Here is an 18,025-nt window from a genome sequence, read left to right as displayed (position 1 = left end):
GCTGCCCCTGTACAAGTGGTGGCCACGTAGGGAGCCAGGGCAGTCCTTACCAAGCCTGAGGCAGGAACTGTGGGCGGGGTCAAGGGAGTGCCCAGCTGTGTCATGCCAGGCTGGAGACATCAGGGGCTTGACAGGCTGCCTTGGTGGGCAGGGAGGACAGCACCCAAGGGCACTTGCTGGACATTGTCCACTTTCCTCCTCACACTGGACCCATTTTACAGAAGAGGTCACCGAGGCTCGGGGATTCCACACAGCGTTTATTCACTGGATCATTCCACTGGGCGCCAGGCACGGACTGCTGCAGCAACATGGCCAGTGGGGTGGGTGACGTTTATAAATGCTTGGTTCTCCCTGACGTGGGCCCTGGCCTTGGGCCCCCATTCATTTTTGGGGAACAAACACTGTGGGCTCCAGAATGCAGCAGGACCCTGTGTCCCTATGGGGAAGCAGGTGTCTGACCTGGAATAGGGGCAAGGCAAGTGGGTCTGCAGCGCCCTCTGCTGGCCAGCCTGAGAGCCCTGGGTGGGAGTGCAGGAGGGCGGGGTTCTTGGACCCTGGGCCCCCCAATAATCTCCAACCTAGTGGGGAGGGGCCAACACAGGACAAAACTGGTTTTAAAGCCCAGGTCTCCAAACAGGCCACTCCTGGGAGAAGCTTGCTTATGGCTTCTGTAGGTCTCACCATATTGGCCAATGGGTCAATGAAAGCCAGACCGCAAGGGGACTCCAGTTTTAAAATCAGATCTGTCCATTTGGGGCCCACATCTCCTGGCACAGTCAGGAAGACCCGAGCAGGAGGGGTATGTGCATTTCCATCAGCCTCAGACCCCTCCGGTCCCTTTGAGCCTCACCACTGCCTCCTTGGGTCATGACTTGCCCTCCTGGCCTTTGAACCCTCTCCTCGCCTGCACGAGAGCCTGGTCAGCCAGTGATGTTGGGAACCCAGGGAAGGGCATCACCCTCCTGGCTGCAGCCTCCAGCCCAGGGCATCTCTCCCCATGCAACGCCAGAGGGAAAGAAAGTCCCCGGACAAGGGGCTGCGCTTTCCCTGGTGACCTGTTACTGAATCCATAGTTGGAGGGCAGCATCTGCAGATGACTTGGGCCTCAGAAGTTATCAAAGACTGTGGCTACTTCAGGGGGCCCTGTGGCATGGGGCAGGGACAGAGGCTGAAGGGGAAGAGCTGGGGAGGAGTGGCCTTCAGGCTCACCTGGAGTGTGCTTCCTGGCTGCAGGGGGCTGGCTGCCCTGGGGAGGTCACCAGCTGCCTGTTGCCTGAAGGGTTAGTTCGAGTGGGACCTGAGACCCTGTGTTTAGGAGTGTCTGGCCCAGTGACGGGGACTCCATGGGAAAGCTCACGGCTGTTCCTGGAGCCAGATCTCCAGTGGGGAGACACAGGCAGCAAGCCTGAGAGCAGGTCAGCCCAGGAACCAGGATCTGCTACTTGGGACAAAGAAAAGCAATGCCATCAGGGTGGAGAATAAGCCACTCCAGGGAGGCGAGAAGGGGTCAGAAGGAAGGCTGGAGTGATCAGGAGGAGCCAGGAGCAGGCAGAGAGGGGTCCTGCAAAGGCCTGAGGCCGAGCTGGAGTCCTGTTCCACAGTTAGAAAATAGGTGCCCAAGCAACGGGAGAGAAGCTGCTGTGCAGGGCACTGAGACTGCAGTGGGGGAGGCCTGGCACCTTCTCACCTCTCCAGCTAGGAGCCACTGTCTTCCTGTGGTTGCATTAGATGCCTCCAGGGCTCCCCAGCCCTGGGGGTGGGGACTTCAGCTTGTTCAAAGCTCTAAGCGATTTTCCATGTATGGACCGACTCATTGATAAAACTCCCTGTGCTCTGGGACAAGCTGGGCTGAGGCAGGACCTCGTCCCTGACCTTCAGGAGAGGCCGTGTAAGTCAAGGCTGCAAGAACCCAGCTGGACGTCGGGGAAGCTTCTCAGCAGAGATGTCCCCAGCTGTGGTCAGGTAGAGGAATGGGCTGCTTGGGGCACAGCCAGCAATGCTGGCCACCGGGGCTGCAGGCTGCTCGGATGAGGTTGACAGGGACCAGGCAGGCAGGAACCCACGCTGTGTGCTGAGGACAGAGGGAGCCACGGCAGGTGTAATAGGGCAGGCAGCTCCTCCAGCAGGATGCTCTGGGATCATAGCTCCCTGCACCCCATTTGACAGATAGAAAGACTAAGGACCAAGGATGCCCCAAGGGTCTGGGGCCCCTGTGGTCTGACTTGCCTTAAGGCAGCTTGCAACCTGGAGCAGACAGAGGGCTGCCTCCCATAGTCATGATTGACTTCCTGGCCTTTGAACCCTCTCCTTGACCGCACAGGAGCCTGACCCACAGCCTACTCATCTCAGGGTCAGGTTGAGGTGTGTGCATGTGTGTGAGTGAGTATGTGAGTGTAGAAATCTGTCAGACCTGGACTTTTTGTCTGACTCCAACTTTCACTTGCTGAGTGACCCTGGGCAAGTCACTTAATCTCTCTGATCCTATTTGTGTATCTGTGAAATGAGTTGGCACTTCATACCTTGTTGAGCTCTTGGGAGACACATAGGCCTGGCTCCAGGTTTTCCCCAGGCTCAGCCACCCCCCCAGCAAGGAAAGAGCCTGATATCATCTGGCACTCCTCCATGATCACACCTTGCATTGCTAGGTTCACGAGGAGGGGGTCCCTGTAGGGAAACTCAGCCCAGAAAGACTGAGCGGGCCACAAGGTGAGGGCCGGGCACCAGGAGCTGGGGTGACCAGGTGTGGTCACATACCCAGGCCCCCCCAACCAGGGTGGGTTAACCCTTTCCCACCGCCCAGTCCCTCCCAAGGCCAGGCCTGGTCGGGATACTTCCTCATGCCCCCAACCCCTCCGGGCTGACACAAAGGCCCAGCTCCCACAGGGGCAGCAGGAAGGGGCTCCTGGCCAGCTGGGCCGAGGACAGGCAGGGAAGTTAGTGGAGACAGGAAGGAAGCCGCACAGCTGGAGGCCAGGCGCCATTGTCCCACCTGGGGGTGGGGGTCCCTGGTGGCTCCCAGCAACCCTGCCCAGCTGCAGACCCAGATGTCACTGGACCCTCACGCACGCACGCCAGCCCCCACCTTGCAGGCGAATTTTTGTGTCTCCTCCTAGCCTCAGTTTCCCCATCTAGAAAACCTTAAAGGGCAAGGCACTTGGAATTCATCACACAGTAATGGCATCATGACACGGGCCAGCCATCGGTCAGGTGCCTGGCCTGAGTTAACGCATTTGAGCTGCTGGACATCCCGTGATGTCCCCAATTGACAGCCCCAGAAGTCAGGTACCTCCCCCAGGTCTCACATACAGAGGCAGAGCTAGGACTCAAACCCGGATGCCATTCCAAAGTGCAGGGCTTCGGGGTCTCTGTGGTCCTACTGTGCATTACTGACTGAGTGCTGTCTTGACATAACTCCTCCGGGAGGGGTTAAGATCCATGGAGGCTTTTTGTGAGTGGTCCTCGAATATGCTAGACAAGTGCTCTACCACAGCCCTCTTCTTCTTTTTTTTTTTTTAGACAGCAGAGGGTCTTTCTAAGTTGCTTTCAGCCTCGCTAAACTGCCAAGGCTGGCCTTTAACTTGTGATCCTCCTGCCTCAGCCTTCCAAGTGGCTGGGATTACAGGTGTGCTCACCATGCCCAGCTACCCACAGAGCGTTATTTAAAAATGTGACATCAACAGCTGAATAGAGACAGAGGACAGACCCAGATAGAAGGACACAGAATAGGTACAGAGGGATGATGGAGATGAATGGAGGGTCACGGTTGGTAAGTCATATTAGACTTCACACAATCATGAAAGCTACAGGAAAGCTGTCATGGTGTGTGTCCCGAAGCCACCTCCCCTCCCCACCACCCGGGGCTCTGGGGCCGTCCTCTGAAGGCTGAGCCTTGGCAGATGCGGGGGCTTCCTCCCTTTGGGTGGGAAAACTGAGACCCGATGGGGAGGGGCCCAAGGCCGCGCAACCTGGTGGGGCTCAGGCCTCCTTGGCAGATTCAAGTCCCTGTGCGGCTCTTCAGGATGCTCCTTCTCTTCCTCAGCCCCACCCTTGGCTACCCATGACAGGGACGTGATGGGGACAGGAGCACGTCTCACTTCCAGGTGGAAAGAGAGGAAACAGGAAAGGTCCTAACGGGAAGGAGGGGGAAGGGGAGCTCGGGGTCCCCGAGGTGGTGTCCTGGACAGGGCAGGGCTGGGCCCAGCCTGCCACCCTCCCTCTCCAGGCCCCTCCCAGGACCACCCCTCTGCCTCTGGGAGGAGGTCTGAGGACTAGCAGCCCTGGTGGGGACGACCCAGGAGCCTGCTGGGCCTTCAGAACCACGACCAGGAGCCCCCCATGTGATACCTGACACGCTCCCTCTGTCCTGAGGGCATCAGAGGTGGCCGGGAGGGACTGTGTTCACCCCAACCCCCCAGACCCTCAGGGTCCTGGAGACAGAGGGGTCAGGTGGTGCCTGGGCTTACGTCTCAGGGCCCCAGTCCATTGCCCCGATGGGCATCTTGGGCTACGTAGTAAGGCCCTCCCTTAACGTGTCCTGTCCCCAGGTAGCCAAGCACCTTCACCCCCACACCTCCTCTCCCTGGGGTCTGATGAATGAGTGGACAGACCTGTACCCCAGTTCCTGCTCACATTTTATTGAAGGTGGGGTTGGGGTGGGCACACAGAAGCATAGGCCCCAGTTTCCAGGGGGCTCCAGGCTTCTGGATGAAGGACAGCCCAAGGCTCACTCCTGGGACTGCAGGTGCAGCTCACCGGCCACCATCCCTGCAAGTATCCAAGGCACGTGCCTCAGCTCATGGTCCCTGGTCCCTCTGGGCACAGACTCAGGACAGGATGTGGACAGCAGCCTTGCTCCTGTGGCCAGATATGCAAGGCCAGCTGGGAGAGGGACAGGCCAGGACAACCAAGCCACAGGAGAGGGCACAGGCTGAGAATGGACAAAAGCCCCAATGAGGTCAGCAGCAGGGGAAGGGACAAGGACATTACCCCCAGCTTAGGCTCCGTTTGGCCAGCTCCACCTGGGCCAGGCGGTGTTCACTCAGCACCCGCACTCTGGTGATGGCAGCCAGCGGCCTCTGGCGGTGCGGGAACTGTAGCACCTTGTGCTCCTGCGCGTAGACGTGGAAGTGTTCGGCGTCCGAGCTCACCTCCATCTGAGCAGGCAGGAAAGTGACCCTTGGCCCCAGCGTAGGAGCCCGGATGGATCACTCAGTCCCACGTCTACCTCGGTGTGCTGGCCTGCCCGGGCCCACCCACCCCATGGGAGATCTGCGCTGGGAACCCTCTTGCTTCTCCAAAGACAGGGAGGCTGGCAGCCAGAGCAGGAAGCATCCCATCACCCCCGAGGGGGACTGAGGAACAGGGAGGCCCAGCCAAACCCAGCAGAGAGGCTTGTGGATATCACAAGGAACCCCCTCCCCACCTGCCTCCTGTTCCCTGCCACTGTCCTCATCCCCTGTCCCCCTGGGCTTCCCCTCTCCCCATGGACCCCACCCAGGTCCCCATCACCTCAAAGGGCTCCCCCAGGGCCAGTGGGAAGATGCTGGACACCTCCTCCTGGCCCCAGCGGCCACCCTCGAAGGCATTGCCCACCACAGTGGCACTGGAGAATCGTGGCTTGACGTGGAAGGCGATGTCCCCCGCCTCGGACAAGAAGTTGATCTCAAACCTGGGGGTGTTGTGTGGGTCATGAAGGCAGCAGACAGCTGGGCAGCCCCCACCCCTGGCCCAGGAGGGTAGGTGGCCCCTACCTGTCCTCTCTGGAGTCAGCTTGTCCCTGGACCATCAGGCTCCAGCCCGGGGCCAGGCCCCCCGCACAGAAGGCTTCAAACTAAAGGCAAAAGACAGAGGGATGGAGCCCATGGGGCTGTAGCTCTGTCCCCACCCTCCAGGTACCCACTTATCTTGGAAACCCCCCCCCCAGCCCTCCCACTCCAACGGATGATCTTTGCAGGACCTCGTCCCTCCGGACATCTCCTTCCTGATGGCGGGGTGGAGCAAGCCTGCCCAGCAGCAGCTCTGGGGAGACCTTCACCCCCACACCCCCTCACCCTGGGGTCTGATGAATGAGTGGACAGAACCGCACCCCAGCTCTGTGCGGAGAAACACAGGCGGCCTGGGGACTCCCCCACCACCCAGGCCCCCTTCCCTTCTCCCAGGTCCGGGTAGGTGCCATCTGGGTACCTGGGTCTCACCCACCTGCACCGCCATGGCCCCAGCAGCTGGGGAGCGCAGAGGGGGCCTGAGGATATAGACCGGGTGGGAGGGGCGGGGCTCGGAGCTCCGCCCCCGGGGCCTGCTGAGGTCCCTGCTGAGGTCCCCCCCGCTCAGGTCCCTGCGCCCTTCCCTGGTACATTTTCCCTCCCAGGCTCCTCCTCCTGGGCCTCTGTTAAAGCGCTCTGTGTAAGAAGCCCCCTTGCACCCCTGCCTCCACAGGGGCTGACCAGCTCCCTTCCCAGGGGCAGGTTGCTTGTCCCTGTCCTTAGGGGACGGGTGTGGCCATGGCAGCCCCCTCTTTCTTCAGGGCCCTAAGCCCGTCCTTCTGACCCAGAGAGGAGGGGAGGCCTGTGCACTGAGCCTGCCCCTGCCTTCTGGGGTCCGGGCTACTGCTGGGGTGCCCCAAACTCTCTCTTCTGCCCACCCCAGCTTCCCTCCCATGCCCCCCTGGCTGCCCTGTTCCGGCCAGCTCGGCGGGCGGGCCCCACGGGGCAGAGTGGGGATTAGGCGGGTGCTGGTCAGCGCATTCCAGGGCCTTGGCAGACAGATGGGGAGGGCCTTTCCCGCACCCCGCACCCTCCTCTCAGGCTGAGCCAGGGCACGGGCTGGTCGGGGCTCTCAGGTAGCCTGAGGAGAGTGAGCCCCTCTGCAGGGGGCCCAGTGACTGTGCTGCACACGCGTGTGTGTGTGTGTGTGTGTGTGTGAGAGAGAGAGAGAGAGAGAGAAACAGAACCCACCATGTGCCAGGTGTATGTGGCTGTGGGTGGCCCAGAGGTGCCTCTGGCTGTTTCCCTGCTCAGGGTAGAGAAAATTGGCACAGATCTAGACCAGGGTGCTTCCCCCAAGAGGCTTCTTGTGCCCACGTGTGTCCCCTTCCTCCTATGCCCATGTGTCCCCCTCCTCTTGTCCCTGTGTATCTCCTTCCTCCTGTTCCTTTGTGTCCCCTTCCTTCTGTCCCCATGTGTATCCCCTCCCTCTTGTCCCTGTGTGAACACTTCCCCCTGTTCCCATGTCCCCACACCCCCTGACCATTCTTCACTCCGGACCCTGGCAATGCTGACCCCATGTCCTGTTTGACCCCTCCCCAGGCCCGCTGCCTGGGTATGTGCTGGTGCTGTTGGCTGTGGCTGGGGGACACTAGAGCCAGAAGGGACGTGGAGATGGCCCAGACTGTCCACCTGCCCACAGGTGGTACAGGCTGTGCAGAAGCCGAGGCCCTTCCCTTCTGCAGATTGCGGGCAGGGTTGCATGTGGCCTGCAGGGGGCAGCCCTGGGCAGCTGAGGCTCCCGGGATGAGCCCCACCGTCCTGCCAGGTCCATGTCTCAGACTCCTCATCCCTGCATCCCTGAGAAGAGCACAGAGAGGGAGGCCCCTGGCCACACAGCCCAACCAGAGGGCAAAGCCCAGTCCTGTGACCCCACTCCCTGTCCTGTCCCCTGTTTAGGTGCTGGGGCTGGGTAGTGTCCTGGCTGCAGGCCCCTGGTGAGGACACAGAACCTGGACTCTAGATACACTCCTGCCAGGGCCCAGGGCTGGGGCCAGGCATGGAGTCGGGGTCTGAAACAGGCTTCTGATGGGATGGCCACCTTGAGCTTGTGGCCTCTGGGCCTCAGTCTTCCCAGCTATATACTGGGCTCAGCAGTTCTACTCAGCAACACTGACCTCTGCTTCTGTCCTCTGGGTGGCGGAGAGTGGTCTAGGGCAGCCACAGTCCTGGTCACAGGAACTGGGTCATTGTCGGCCTGATCTCTGTCTCTGTCTCCTTGTTTGGGGTCAGCAGGGCTCTTGTTTGGGGGACTTGGGTGCCAGCTGCTAGAACTGGCATCCAAAAATCTGGGGCTGGGATCCCAGACCTGCTGCTTCCTAGGACAAAGAGGCCAGAGACCTGTTCCCAAAGGTTCTATCCCTCTCTGAACCTCAACTTCCCCAGCTGGATCGTGGGGGTTGTTACAGGAGCCTGGCCTGCTCGTGCCCCTTGCAGTCTCTAAAAGCTGGGTGCCCCCCACCCACTTTGGGCAGCTAGGCTGTGGGCCTTCACCCAGGCCTGCGCCCCAGGGTGGCAGGTGGACCTGTGATCTTGACCCATCTGTAGCACAAAAACTCTGGGGGGTCAGAGCCAAGAGCTGCCGAAACTCCAGGCAGCCAGGACAAGAATGCCCCCTGGGGTGGGCTCAGTCCTGCAGAAACTCCCCACCCTCAGCCCCAGGGCAGCAGAGTCCAAATCTGACCCTGGACGCAGTGTCCAGCCTGGCCTCAGGACGACACAGTAGGCGGTACCCTCCCTCCCTGCCTTGCTGGACAGCAGGGTTGGGTGCTGGCTGCAGCAGGCTATGGTTTGGGCCTGGGAGCAAACAGACCTGCGTCCGGGGCTGTCCCTCCCCCTGTCCCCCCACACCTACCCGGATGTTCGTTTTGCCTGGAGCTGTTGACTCTCAAGACTGCCAACCAGGTAGCCATCTCCACCCAGCTCAGCTGAGGATCTGCTGCAGCGTGGGGCTGGGCTCTGCAGCCCTGGGTGCCCAGCACGGGGCAAGCACTCAGCCACCATGTGAAATTCTACCCAGAGCCCAGTGGCAATTAGCATCTATTGGAGTGCCAGCACCCGGCTGAGCTCTTAATGCATTATCATATCTGCGGCACCAAAGAGCTGGTGAGGGTGGCACTGAAATCCCTGTTTCAGAGAAGGACATGATGGCCCAGAGAGGCTGAGCTACTTGCTCAAGGTCCCATATATAGTTAAGCAGTAAAAAAGCCAGGACTTGCAGAATGCCTGGCGCACGCCAGTAATCCCAGTGGCTCAGGAGGCTGAGGCAGGAGGATCGTGAGTTCAAAGTCAGCCTCGGCAAAAGTGAGGTGGTAAGCAACTTAATGAGACCCTGTCTCTAAATAAAATGCAAAATAGGGCTGGGGATGTGGCTCAGTGGTCAAGTGCCCCTGAGTTCAATTCCTGGTACTGCCCCCTCCTAAAAAAAAAAGCCAGGACTTGAAACCAGCAGTCTGCCTAGAGTTCCTGCCATAGACACCATGCTGGGCCATCCCTGGAGACACACTGCTAGGCTGGGAGGGGTTAGCAGAGCTGGCTTTCTGGAAGGAGAGGTAGGTCTTGAAGAACGAGTAGGAGTCAGAAAGTGGCGGGAAGGATGCTTCCAGTCCAGGAAAGGGAGGCAGGATAGTGCTGGGGACAGGCCAGTCACACTGGGCCACTGATTAACCTCACATCCCCAGAGGTGACTGCCTCCCCTCTCCCAGGGACAATTTGACAAGGATGGCCTCACCTTTCTGGGAGCTCAGCAGAGCTTCTGTGGGATTTCTGGGGTCAGGCATCATTGTACCCATTTAAAAGGTGAGAAACCGAGGCTCAGGGGGAGGAATCACCCGACCCAGCCCCACAGTGAGGAGGGGCAGAACCGCACAGGGAGGCAGCTCCGGGCTCCTGGCCCACTGCTCAAACAGCCCTGTCGCCTGTCCAGGACTGAGTGTCCAGCCTGGCCCCACAATGGCAATTCCAGGGGCTGGGTCTGGCTCTCAGCCTCCTCATTCTGTCCTCGGAGGCTGAGGTTCCAGACCTTCCCAGGACTCCCTGGCCCCATCTTCCATCTGGAACTGCCGTCCCAAGTGCTGGGCAAGTACAGTCCTGGGCAGACGGCTGCAACCAGCTCCACCCTAGCGTGGCACTGGGTGGCCTTGGCACATGGTGGCTGCCTTAGGTCAGAAGGGAACAATAACCAGACATGCAGAGGGTTGGGCAGAGGGGAAGCTCCGTGCCACCCCACACGGAAGGGGAAGGGGAGGCTCACAGGGGCCAGGGGCGTGACGCAGCAGCAGGTGGGCACTGGTGGTCCGGCCTCTGTTTCTCTTGGAGGCCCCAGGTAGGACCTTGGCCTCCACAACTCACTAAAGACCAGACGGAACCCAGATGGGGAGAGTGGTTTCCAGGCTAAGGCGGACCCCAGGAGTCCGAGGAGGGGACAGAGGGTCTTCACCCCTGATGCTTCTTCACCCTGACCCTTCCCAATCTGTCCCCAACTGCCGCCTGCCCCAGCAACGCTTCAACTGACCTATCCTGAGGCACAAGCTCTTCAAGTTCAATCCCAAAGGACCTTCGGGGCCTCTCCCTCCTCTGAGACTTTCTCCCCGACTCAGGGCAGAGGATATTTTCCATCTAAGCCATTAACCGAGGTCCTTCTACATGACAAGCCATGCTGTGGTGAGCCACTCAGACAGACAGACGGGCACAGTCCATTCCCCGGGAGCCTGGGTGTCTGGGGAAGGCAGGCAGGTGTCAGATGTCAGAATCCAGCACTGCACGGTTTAATTGCTACGGCCATAGAGCCAAGACACAGTGAGTGACAGCTGAGGGAGCTGGCCTTGATGGGGACAGTCAGGGAGACTTCCCAGAGGAGGTGAGTCTGAGCTGACCCTAGGAGAGAGCAGGGCTGGCCTCATGAGGGGGAAGAAAGGGAACAGCATGCGCAAAGGCCCTGGGGAGGGTAGAGTGGATGGGTAGGCCCCACCCCTTCCTAGCCCTTCCTGTCAGACGCCCTGATATTGTTCCTGGACAAGCTGCCCACCCAGGCCCCAGCCATTGTGCATGGCTGCTGCCTCTACCCTTGAGTCTTTTACTGCCCAGAGAATTTACTTGCTCCCGGGGGTACTGTGTGGGCTGATAAGGTCTTACTGGAACTGGGCACCGTGACACAACCTGTAATCCCAGTGACTCGGGAGGCGAGGCAGGAGGATGGCAAGTTTGAGGCCAGACTTAGCAACTTAGTGAGACCCTGACTTAAAGTTAAAAAAAAAATGTGTATATATATATATATATATATATATATATATATATATATATATATATATATATATATATATATATATATAGAAAGGGCTGGGGATGTGGCTCCATGGTGAAGCACCTGCCCAGCACGTGTGAAGCCCTGGGTTCAACACCCAGCGCCAGAGTCTTAGTGGCGTCGGTGTCGTACAATGTCATTTGGGCAGTTCTGCCATTGCCCCACCCCCAAGGGTGGGTGAGCCTGGCTTCCTTCTGGGGGTCCCTCCCTTGGGCTGCCCCTCTTGCCCACATCTTGCCCTCTGCAAATCAAAGGCCCATCTGCCCCACAGGTGGGAGGCTGGAGGGAGTCCCTGCTCCTCTCTGGGCCTCAGCTTCTCCATCTTAGGGAGCCAAGTGGGACAGCGATCATTGCCCATGTGCTCTGCCCAGGCTGGTGCTAGTGCCGGGACAGCAAGGCTGACCTTGGTCCATGGAGGGACAGGAAGTGGAGGACGTGGGGTGGTCAGGCTGTGGGATGTCACGCTCTGTAGGAGAGGACATAAGTGCTTCTCCCTCTCTGTGCCGTCCAGGGGCTCCTGCCCAGATGGGCTCCAGAGCCCACAGGGCACCAGCCCTTAGCACAAGTCCTCCCGAGCCCCGTGGAGAGCGGCGCCATCACCCAATTTTGTTTTACCTCCTTGTCGTACATATTGGCAACGGAGGCCCAAAGGCAAGGTCAAGGGCGCAGGTCACACAGTGCATTTTTAACTGCTATTCTGCAGAAGGAGGGGTGGGATTTGGGGGCCCACCTGTCTTAGCTTGCCCCTTTGTTTTTGAAGCTCCCAGGGCCATACTCCTTGAGTCAGCAGTGATCAGTGGTCTGTTAACTCTGCAGTCTCCCAAGGGAGTCACACACACCCCTGCTGGACAAGGGCTTTGGTGACCATTTTGTTGATAGAGAAACTGAGGCCACAGTGGGTTTCCCTGGTGAGCTGTTCCTGTGAACAACCTCAAAAGGTCACTAGGAGCCGGGCTTGGTAGTGCACCCCTGTAATCCCAGTGGAGGCTGAGGCAGGAGGATCACAAGTTCAAAGCCAGCCTCAGCAACTGTAAAATGCTAAGCAACTCAGTGAGACCCTGTCTCTAAATAAAATACAGAATAGGGCTGGGGATGGGGCTCAGTGGTTGAGTGTCCCTGAGTTTAATCCCTGGTACCTCAAAAAAAAAAGTCACCAGGGAGCAGGGTCAGGATGGCTGAAGACCCTAAACGCCCTTGTTAGTCGCTACAGGGGTGTAACCTAGGGAGAGGGGTGGTGATGGTCCTGAGTGAGGGGAAGAGTCCTGGGGGGGCCGGGGCAGTGCCCAGGACTCATGGGATTTGGGACTGGCTAGGCTGTAAAACCCCTTGTGCTTGGCCAAATGCCAGCCTTGAGTGAACCCAGGATGCCACCATCTTTTCTTTCCACATTTTCTATGAGTGCATTGTAGCTGGAGGTAATGGTGGGACCCGTTGACACATATTCGTATATGCAGACAGTATAACAATACGATTCAGCTAGCGTCAGTCCCCACCACTTCCCCTTTCTCTCCCCTCCTCGCTCCCCCTAATCCCTTTTCTCTACTGACCTCCCTTAGATTTTTATGAGACCCACCCCCACCTTTCTTTTCCTTCTTCCTTTCTACCTTCTAAATAGGAGAGAAAACATATATATGACCCTCAACCTTCTGAGTCTGGCTTATTTAGCTGACCAGAATGTTCTCAAGTTCTATTCATTTTCCTGCAAATGATATAATCCCATTTTTCTTTATGGCTGAATAAGACTTCATTATATGTGTGTGAGTGTGTGTGTGTGTGTGTGTGTGTGTGTGTGTGTAATATTTTCCTTATCCATTATCCATTCATCTGTGGATGGTCACATATGCTGGGCTGGTTCTAGATAGTTCAGGGTGCGTCCGTCTTTGTGTGTGTCTGTGTGTGTGTGTGTGTGTGTGTGTGTGTGTGTGTGGTGCTGGGGATGCTGCCATCTTTGAGGAAGCTCAACTGCCCAGACAGGCCAGGCAGAGGGCTGTCCAGACACCGGGCTTCAGGCCAGACAATGACCAGTGAGAGCCTCTGTGGCAGGGAGGGCTGGAGCCAGCTGGGCAGGTGGGGTGGGGCAGGGCAGAGCAGCCTGCTGCTATCTGGCCTAGAGGGGTCCGTGATGACTTCTCCAGATGGAAGCGGGGCTCCAGGGATGCAGGCTTCAGCAGAGTTATAAATAGACCAGCGGGGTTTGAGGAAGGAAGAGCTGGGATTCCCATCAGAGGAGATCTGATGGCTGGGGAATCCTCAGCTGGCCTGAAGATGCCAGGGAGGACAGCAGGGAACGCAGGTCATCAGTCGCGGGTTCAAATCCCCGCTCTCTACAACTTTCCCATCTGCACCTTGGTGTGCTGCTGTGACCCCCCAGGGGTGGGATGGGGGGTGAGGGGAGGGGAGCAGACCACGTGGCCTTCCGTCCTGCACCCACCGTGTGCTGGGATACAGTGGTGAGCAAGACAGGCAGCCCCCTGAGGTCGCGTGGCTTGTATTGCAGAGGGGACAGGAATGAGAAGTAGCTCACAGATCATCAGAATTCTGTTATAGGCGATAGGTTCTCAGGAAAAAATAAAATAAAATACAGAAATGATGTGGAGCTAGCTACACAGCCCTGTCTGGAAGCCGCTCACCAGCCACGTGGAGCCATTAAACACTTGGAACATCTGAACTGAGATGTGGGCTTAAAGCACACGCTGGATTTGGAAGACTCTACCCCAAAATGTAGAATTTTCTCATTAGCAATGGAGCACATGTTATCACGATAATAGTTTTGACACACTGGGTCAGATAAAGTACATAATTAAAATGTATGCCCCTGGCTTCGACAGTGTTTTTAAATGTAGTTAGTAGAAAATTTAAAATTCCATTTTTTTTTTCAGTACTAGGAGCGGAACACAGGGCCCTGGAGAGGCTAGGCAAGCCCTCTACACTAAGCTCCTGCCTCCCACTTCTATGCCTGTGGCCTCACAGGATGGCCTTGATGGGGGAGCTGTTTCAGCCTCACCAGGACGGGGCGCTCGGTAGAGGCAGGGAGGTCACAGAGGTGAGACTGGGCAGGAGAGGTTCGGGGTTGCCCCAGTGAGGAGCCCTAGAGTGCCCATCCCCCAGGGTCCAGACACTTGCTCCCAGACTATGGGGAGTGTCACGGGGTAGGCTGGTCTGGCTCTGCCCCTTCCCTAGACTCCTGTCCCCAGGAAGCCTGTACTGCATCCCCACACCAAGCTCCACAGCCGCAGGCCGCCCGCCTGCCCATCTGGCTGACCCGGCTGGCCCTGAATGCTTGCTCCTGCCAAGATGGTTGGGAAAGACCCACGGGAGCCTCCAGCTCCCAAAATAACTTCACACCAGTTCCAGGACATCTGTGGAAGGGGAGGAGCTGAAGCCCAGAGCCACGAGCCCCACGGAGCCCCAGCGGGGTGGGACTGGAAATGGGCAGGAGCAGGGAGAGTGCACCCCCCAGGCTGGACAGCACTAGCTCCTTATTGTCCCAGAGGGGAAATGAAGACCCAGGAGGCTGGAGAACTTGTCTGAGGAGCACTGGCCCATGGCGGTGGCGGTGATGATGTGACCTGGCTGGGCACTTTCCCCCGTGCCCTTTGCACTTGGCCACTACTCACCCAGCTGGCTGGCAGGCTCTGATGGAATGTCAGGTTCCCCAGGGGGTTGGGAGGTGTCCCCTAGCAGTGTGGCCAGCACTGGGTAGAGCGTGTGGATTTTCCCCGGCTCAGGGTAACTCAGCTGTGACTGGCTGGCCACTATGGAATTGGGGGAGGGTGGGGAACCTGAGGCACAGAAGAGGGAGGTGGCTGTCCTGCTAACAGGGCCAAGAGGAACTTGGGACTCCAGGAAGCAGGAACAGAGGGGTGGTCTTTGAGACAGGAACTCTCCTCCCAGGGCCATGTGATCCAGTCATTCATTCAGTCATTCAACAAACATTTATTAAAAGCTCACTGTGCACTGGGAGCTGGGGGGCCGCCATGGACAAGAACAATCTAGGTTAAAGATGGAGATCCGGAGGTAGATGAGGCTGGCCTGAGGCCACCGGGGGACGTGGAGGGGGTCTTCTGGACAGGTGGGGGCTTATGGGGAGGGGGGTCGAGGGCCGTGAGCTGGTCAGTGTCAAGGCTAGATCTGCAAGGTCTACTGCCCTCGACCACAATCCTAGAGAGGAGAGGCACTTCTTTCTGAACCAAGAGTGTCCATGAAATGACTGCGGCCATTGCTCCCCACACAGGGCTCCGCTGGTTTGGGGACAGTGTGAATGTTGCCGTGTGTTTCTCAGGAGGGAGAAGAACAAGGAGAAACCACGCATGCGTAGGGCTTGAGTAATAGATGGAGGGCCTTCCATGAGGCAGGGAGGCCCGAGAGAGGGCCAAGTTCAAGGTGAAAGTGAAGAGCTGGGTGCAGTGGCCCACGCCTGTAACCCCAGCAGCTGGGGAGGCCGAGGCAGCTGCTCCAGCGGCTGAGGGAGGCCCCAGAGCAACTTTGCAGGACCCTGTCCCAAAATAAACAGAGAAGGGGCTGGGATGTGGCTCAGTGGTTCAGAGCCTCTGGGTTCAATCCCCAGTACAAAAAAAATTAAAAATTTAAAAATAAGTGAACAGGAGGTATCTGAGGGAGCCTCGGAACAGGCTGCCAGGCACCGGCACCCAGGTGCTGGTGAACACCTATCCCAGAGGAGTTGGGTGGGCTAGACACTGAGCCCAGATCAGAACCCAGGGGCGGGTTTGGGGGCAGGAGAGCACCCAAGAAGAATGGGAGGTGGTAGCCTGTGAGCCCACAGGGAGCCAGGCAGACCCCTGCTTCCCCGCCTCCTCCTGCCCACTGATACCCAGGACCCTGTGCTCCTGGGGCAGGGGTGGGTGGGTCGAAGGAGGCCCAGAGAGGGCCCAGGCCGGAGTCCAGTGTGCCTGCTCACTCTGACCACCAGGCCACCCCTACCCCCACTCTCTGTCCCTGGTCCAACCGCTTGCTTCAACTTCCCTGGGCTGGGACGGACACGAGATTCTTTCAAAAACATTTCCTTTGCAAAATAATCCTTCGAAATATGTTTTTGGAAACAGATTCCTGATCTGAACAGGAAGACGTTAATTATGGTCCCTCCCCAGGGGGGCGCGGGGGAGGAAGCATGGTGGTCAGAAGCAGGAGCAAGGGCCAGGTCGGCTGCTCAGGGCCGACCCACGCCCAGCCTGGCCTCCTTGCCCCACCGCCCCTGCAGCCCCACTCGGCCTTCAGCCCACAATAGGATGCAGAGACCCAGGGAGGGGCAGCGACTGTGGCCAAGGTCACAGGTCAGAGGCAGAGCAGGGTGGAGCCCCCTCGGCTGCCCTCAGTGTGCCCACGTGGGCAGGCATGAAGGTGACAGGCACACTCTGTGGCAGAGAAGCCACAGGGTCTGCAGGACTTGCTCACCTCCAAGTGAATTTCCAGGCCTGACTTCCTCACCCAGCCAAGGCACCCCCAGGTTCAGAGGAGCTGGCCAGACTTGGACCCCAAGGAAGAAGGAGGAAATGGGGCCTGAGGAGCCCCTTTATGTTCCCGCTCTTAGACCCCCAACCACCCCCCAAACAAGGGCCACCTGGGTTCTCCTTAGGCCTGGGTGACTGTTTCTGGAGGCTTCCATTGTTAAGCTCCTGATGCTCGTGTTCTGGGCTGTGTAGTCTGACTGGTATTAGAGACTGGGGTTGTCTTGGAAGTTTGACCTTTTCTTAACCATCCAGATAGGGATCCTAACACCCAGCCTATGGCACCAGGGTTCATCTGAATGTACCTACAAGGAATAAGCCTAGGGGCCGCCCATCTATCTGTCCATATTTCCAACCACCCGTCCATCCATCCAACCATCCATCCACCCACTAATCCATCCATCCATCCATCCACCCACTAATCCATCCATCCATCCATCCACCCACTAATCCATCCATCCATCCATCCACTCACTAATCCATCCATCCAACCATCCATCCACCCACTAATCCATCCATCCATCCATCCATCCATCCATCCACACACTAATCCATCCATCCAACCATTCATCCATCCATCCAACCATCCATCCACCCACTAATCCATCCATCCATCCATCCATCCATCCATCCATCCACTCACTAATCCATCCATCCAACCATCCATCCACCCACTAATCAATCAATCCATCCATCCATCCATCCATCCACTCACTAATCCATCCATCCAACCATCCATCCACCCACTAATCAATCAATCCATCCATCCATCCATCCATCCATCCATCCACCCACTAATCCATCCATCCATCCAACCATCCATCCACCCACTAATCCATCCATCCATCCATCATCCATCCATCCATCCATCCAACCATCCATCCACCCACTAATCCATCCATCCATCCATCCATCCATCCATCCATCCACTCACTAATCCATCCATCCAACCATCCATCCACCCACTAATCAATCAATCCATCCATCCATCCATCCATCCATCCATCCATCCATCCACCCATCCAACCATCCATCCACCCACTAATCCATCCATCCATCCATCCATCCATCCATCCATCCATCCAACCATCTATCCATCCACACGTTTATCCATATACCCACCCTCCAGCGATCTCTCTACCCTTTTATCCATTATCAGTCTCCCTGCCCTTTTAGCCACTCACCCCTCAGTCCCCTATCCATTCCTTTCTATCTTTCCATGCTTACCTGCCCATCTGTCATCCACAGGGGACAGGATTCTAAGGAGGGAGAGTCAGAGAAAATCATGGAGGATGTGGTGAGAGGGTCAATGGAGCCCGAGCCCCACCCAGGACTTCTTACTCTTCCCCGCAGCCAATCCCCTCCCCAGTGGCTGAACAGCTTCCTCCTAGTCCCTATTTGTCCCAGAGAGGAGGCTTTGGAGGATGGAGGCCTTTGCAGTCACTGCCTGTCCCTGGCACAGGCTCTAGAACCCTGTGGATGTTTTCTGAGAGGGT

The 18,025-nt window shown here is 57.9% G+C and overlaps 1 protein-coding gene across 1 annotated transcript; it reads right to left on the bottom strand.

Moving 5' to 3' along the window:
- Positions 1-4,982: 4,982 nt before the first annotated feature.
- Grifin (galectin-related inter-fiber protein) lies at positions 4,983-14,732 on the bottom strand. Its single transcript, XM_026405723.2, has 4 exons — positions 14,682-14,732; positions 5,751-5,830; positions 5,509-5,668; positions 4,983-5,153 (listed from the first exon to the last, which is right to left on the bottom strand). Exons 2-4 carry the CDS (start codon positions 5,783-5,785, stop codon positions 4,983-4,985), a joined length of 366 nt encoding a protein of 121 aa, XP_026261508.2. The 5' UTR covers positions 5,786-5,830; positions 14,682-14,732.
- Between the last annotated feature and the right edge of the window lie 3,293 nt (positions 14,733-18,025).

The sequence above is a fragment of the Urocitellus parryii genome, chromosome 9, assembly GCF_045843805.1.
Source record: "Urocitellus parryii isolate mUroPar1 chromosome 9, mUroPar1.hap1, whole genome shotgun sequence".
NCBI classification, from domain to species: Eukaryota; Metazoa; Chordata; class Mammalia; order Rodentia; family Sciuridae; genus Urocitellus; species Urocitellus parryii.
The sequence above is the reverse complement of the archived record's forward strand: the minus strand, read 5'-3'. Positions and strand labels throughout refer to the sequence as shown.